Source organism: Brassica napus, chromosome C7, assembly GCF_020379485.1.
Source record: "Brassica napus cultivar Da-Ae chromosome C7, Da-Ae, whole genome shotgun sequence".
Taxonomy (NCBI): Eukaryota; Viridiplantae; Streptophyta; class Magnoliopsida; order Brassicales; family Brassicaceae; genus Brassica; species Brassica napus.
Window position 1 is genome coordinate 40,812,026 of NC_063450.1, and position 4,739 is coordinate 40,816,764.

Consider the following 4,739-nt stretch of genomic DNA (forward strand, 5'->3'; position numbering starts at 1 on the left):
ATAACTGAGCCTTCCTGTTTGAAGGCGTTAAGCCACTGTGTGTTAACAGGACCTTGAATCATTGTCTAAGGTGATAGGTCAAAAACAAAAGGAATTTAACTTTCCAGTCTGAATTAAAAAAAGCAGTTAAAGGAGGAACAAAGAGTTATATGAAATTTTTCTCAAAAAAAGAGTTAAATGACACTGGAATTACCTGAGGAGCATGTCGACACCCATGAGACACTTAGGCTATGAGTTTGCCGCATTTCTTAAAGTTTCAGACTTCCTAGAATCTAAACAATCGGACTCTGGCGGTGTTGGAATGGCTTCTAGCTTTGAAGTTGGCGAGTAAAATCGTTGGGACAGCCATTCCTGGTGCGGGAGTTTCTAAGGATTCTAATGATGCCAGAAGGAGAATCTGGTGAATCTAGCAGACCGAGAACCCTTATTTATAGGTCTGGATTCATAGTCTTTGAGGAAGGAAATGGACCATTGAATGAGGGATAGTGGGAGGCGTGGGTCGGTGGTGTTAAAAGCTAGCCTAAATGAGTATTTTTTAATGCAACAAACGACAGTTACGCCTTGGCGTCATCGGAGCGAGAGGATGGAACATCGATCGACAATGCAGAGTCAGATTTGTCGAGAAACATACTTCTTGTTCTTCAGAAGGGACGGCTTCGGTTTAGTAGAATAGAATAGTACACGACGCGAGTGGAGATAAACAAAGAGATTCTTCATCTCGATTTCATTCAGCAAAATCCCTCAAAACACCATTGAAGGTGTGTGAGAACGCTTCAGATTTTTCTTAGAGATGCTTATTCGAAGAACACGAACCCTAGCGGCGTAAAGAGATGAAGACAAAAGGCCTGATTGATTTTGGGCTGTAATTATAAAAATCATCAGAAAGTCCAAAGTTTTTTCGCCTAAAGTTAAATGAAACGCAGAGTTTCGGTAAAAGGAACAGGTGTCGCACTGTGGACATCCGACTTAATGACGTGGCTTCACGTGAGAGAAGCAAACATTACTTTATATAATTAGATATTGATTATTATGATAAAAATTGCTATTTCAAAAACATACATATTGAAAGTTTAAATATTGATTTACTAAAACATACATGGGAATAGTAAAATTAAGCTCATCAATGATCAAAACCATTTTTAGTTATCGAATCTAACTCTATTAAAAGCCAAATATGAAACCTTCTTAGGTGTGCCACATGGGATCAGAAATTCGACCAGTAATATTGCAGCAATGAGACATGTTATATGTCTTGATTTGGGCTTTTAAATTGATTTTGGGCTTCTTATTGAACCCAACTTTAATTGAGTTAAGTTGCTTAGGGCTTCTTTTATCTTTCTCGATCCTCCTCTCCTCCAGACACGGGAAACGCCAATCTCTTCTTACCTTTCGACTTCCAGATCTTCTCTTCCTCTCCTCTCTGAATCCGTTTCAACTCTTACTTTCACCTTTAACTCCTCTAACCAAACCTTGCTTGATCCCATTCAATGGCTTCTTTTCATCTTCCTCTCCATTCTCCTGACTATAAATTTATTCTCTTCGTTTATGGGTCGATTAAAATCTCAGACAGACTTCACGATGGAACCCAAAAACTCTTCGATTTCCAGCGACGGCGAGCCCAACAAGACGACTGCCGCCTCCCCGCGCATGCAAGGCCAAACCGGAAGTCCACCGCTTCCTCTGCCATGGTGATGAAACCTAACGGGAAATCTGCTGTTTCATCTGCCATTTTGAAGAAACCAAACGCTTATACCGCTCTCTCCTCCGCGCATGGCGGTCAAGTGATGTTCTTCAGAGATGTTTCACTCGGCCCAACTGAAGCCGATTTGAGGTTTCGACTGATTCATTTATGGGAGGCGCGAAATCCAAACACGAAAACCCTCATTGGACAGGAGATGATCCGTATCGACGAAGAGGTTCGTCTACGAATCTTCTACTACTCTTTCTCCTTCTTTAATATTGCTCGATAAGGATCCAAGAATTTTTTCGGCTCCAGGAAGAAAGCTCAGTATCGGGTTACGGATCATAGCGCCACCGTTACATTCGCTTGGAATTTTGACTTATCGGTTCTTGATAACCCTCCGGTTCCAATTCACGAAGAAAGGTTCAGATTCCATAGCTACGAGGAGTTTCAGGCCAACTGTGACTGCAAAGTTGATCTTTATGGTGAGCACTGTTGATCTTTATACTTAAATCTTTAAGTTATTTCCACATCCAATTAATATTATTCCTTTGAATTGTTTTATCTTAGACTATGTTGGCCATATGAAGTTGGTGAATGGGCAGACTATCACTGAGCATATGGTCCTCGACGAAGTTGACATAGCAGAGAGGCGACATCTATGTGTTCATGTTCAGACACATGAGTAAGTTTATCTAAAAATTATACGCCTTCTTTGTGTGTTATGCTTAACATATGATTTAAACCTTATGCAGCGGACCGGTGATGAAGCTTTATCTATGGGACAAGGCCGCATCTGACTTCTGCGAGAAATTCAAATCTTATGGAAGCACTCCAAGCGTTCTGTTGGTCACCACAATAAACCCTAAACATCTTGGAGGTTAGCATTTCACTAAACAACCGGATTAAGTCACTGTATTATTGAGATTAGATGAGACATTAGTGTATCGTGTAAGGCCATTTAAATTCTATTGTCTCTCATCGTTTATCGTAATTGGTTGTGTCCTCATCTAGAACGTAGCTGTGGTAGGTTTAACTGAACTGTATGAAGTCATATGTATTGTTAAGTGAGATGGTTCATGTGTTCATTTTGAATCCTATTATTGCATCGCTTACACATTTGGTTGGTAATAAGAATTCATGTGTTCTGAACAGGAACCCTTACTCTTACTTCGATGGCATCATCTCGAGTGTTTATGGATAACGATGTCCAGCCTAGCAGGGATTATCTTGGATGGTATGCATTTTTGTATTGAGTTATATTTTTCATTAACTTCTGCCTTGGCATTTCCCGTGACTTCAGTTCTGACATTCTTTTGGTTTCCACATTTTTCATAGGCTGAGCTCAAACTCAGATCTTGCTAATAAGATTAATGCAGAGGTTGTTACTAAGCCTGAGACAGCGACTCTAGAGGAACTTTTCGCCTACATCAAACATGAGACTGCTAAGGTATAGTAGTTGTTCTGTTTTCACGTTCATTGTGTTATGATTGTGAATTGATAGAGTTTGTATTATTTTCACAATGATAGGTTGCTTGGTTTGAATGCACAACGATTATAGATGATGTTCTTCGGGGTTCTGCTTGGTATTATATCTCATGCGGTGGGTGTAATAGTAAGCCAGTCAAAGGGTCTACCTCTCTGATTTGTAACAACAAGAAATGTGGGAAACGTGATGTTACGCGTTGCTCAGTAAGTGTCGTATACAGTTTCATTTAGTTTTTTTTCCACCGCTAGAAGCTAATCCCCTTTCATTGCAGATACCTCACGAGGATTTCTGTTTATGATAAGAGTGAACATGCAGTTTTTGTCATTCTTGGTGATGCTGGCAAAGAGTTGACTGGGAAGCATGCATCAGAATTAGTTGCCAGTTACTTTGAGGTAATTTCAAACCTGTGTTATTTGAACTTACGCATATTTTCTAGCCCTGTAAATAGCCCCAAGTTATTTGAACTTGCATATATTTTCTTGAACGTTAGGCTAATGAGGGCGTAGAAGCTGATCATTGTGTGCCGGTACCGCAAGCTCTACTTGATACAATAAGGCATACTTATAGATTCATTGTGAAAGTCTCAGATCATAATTTGTCAGGTAAGACTCAAACCATAACTGTCACAAAGATATTCCCACCAGCAGCTCCACAGACTATAGCTCCCTTGGAAGAGCACGCTGTTCCACCAACGTCTGATGATATCCTGAAGACTGGAGGTGACAGGGTTAGACAAGCATCTGAGAGTCTTGAATCAGCTGAAGCAAAGCGTTGCAAAAGTGGCTGATACAGCTTCGACAATCCTCTTACGCAGTGATTGCTTTTGCTGCAGTTTAAGTTTCGTTTTTATGTTTACCTAATTACTTTGCCTTCACTCCATTTCTATCTTCAGACTTTGGATGCTTTTCTGTTTCTTTGAATACAGTTCCCGTTGTATGATTTTCCTTATGCCATTTTGCTTATTCTATTTACTAATACGCATATTAATAATACGCGTGATTTTGTTTACTAATCCGCATTGGAACGAATATAGGATTTGTGATTATCATTAGAACAAACATCTTTGAAAGTTGAATATTTATTCAATCTTTGACAAGCGTGATTTTGGGGCATGATTTTAGCACCTGATTATCAAGTCAAATTGGAGAAATTAATTACTCAGATCCTAAACATCTTCATTCCATTGATATTAAGAAACAATATACACCTTTCGTAACCCATATCAGTTTATTCTTCTCTCAAATATTCTCTCAAAAAAACACCTAAATTTATTCTTCTCTCATATGTTCCAAATCAGTTTACAAATAATCATTGGAATTGACATCTAAGTTCATATCAATTCAATTCTCCAAAAGCAGTGTAAGTGTGAGAATTTTTAATAAGTCTACAAATTGTTATACCTATTACAAATTTCTAATTTACAATCGGATTGAATCTAAGGTTCTCAATATCAACGGAATGGAGAACCCAGCTCCTACCCCACTGTCCAAATTGCAGGTAACAAAAATCTTATTCCAGTTTATGTTCACGTACTGTTCTATGAATATTTCTCTAATATTTTTTTAATTA

At 38.8% G+C, this 4,739-nt stretch overlaps 1 protein-coding gene and 1 long non-coding RNA gene across 3 annotated transcripts; both read left to right on the forward strand.

Annotated features, from left to right (window-relative positions):
• The first annotated feature begins 204 nt into the window (after positions 1-204).
• On the forward strand, positions 205-2,630 carry LOC125589771. The gene is made up of 3 exons (XR_007325932.1): positions 205-2,166; positions 2,272-2,366; positions 2,437-2,630. It is a non-coding gene; the product is annotated as an uncharacterized LOC125589771 (long non-coding RNA).
• A 195-nt stretch (positions 2,631-2,825) lies between these two features.
• Positions 2,826-4,061, forward strand: LOC106409765. Of its 2 annotated transcripts, XM_022705878.2 has the most exons (5): positions 2,826-2,918; positions 3,020-3,131; positions 3,212-3,373; positions 3,442-3,562; positions 3,661-4,061. In XM_022705878.2, exons 1-4 carry the CDS (start codon positions 2,857-2,859, stop codon positions 3,466-3,468), a joined length of 363 nt encoding a protein of 120 aa, XP_022561599.2. In that variant the 5' UTR covers positions 2,826-2,856; the 3' UTR covers positions 3,469-3,562; positions 3,661-4,061. The 2 variants fall into 2 exon arrangements, with proteins under 2 accessions (XP_022561599.2, XP_048618127.1); XM_048762170.1 differs by lacking the exon at positions 2,826-2,918 and having other exon boundaries at positions 2,937-3,131.
• The last annotated feature ends 678 nt before the right edge of the window (positions 4,062-4,739 follow it).

Coding starts and splice junctions, on each gene's coding strand:
- LOC106409765 (XM_048762170.1), top strand. Junction 3,563..3,660: donor TAGTTGCCAGTTACTTTGAG/GTAATTTCAAAC, acceptor CTTGAACGTTAG/GCTAATGAGGGCGTAGAAGC.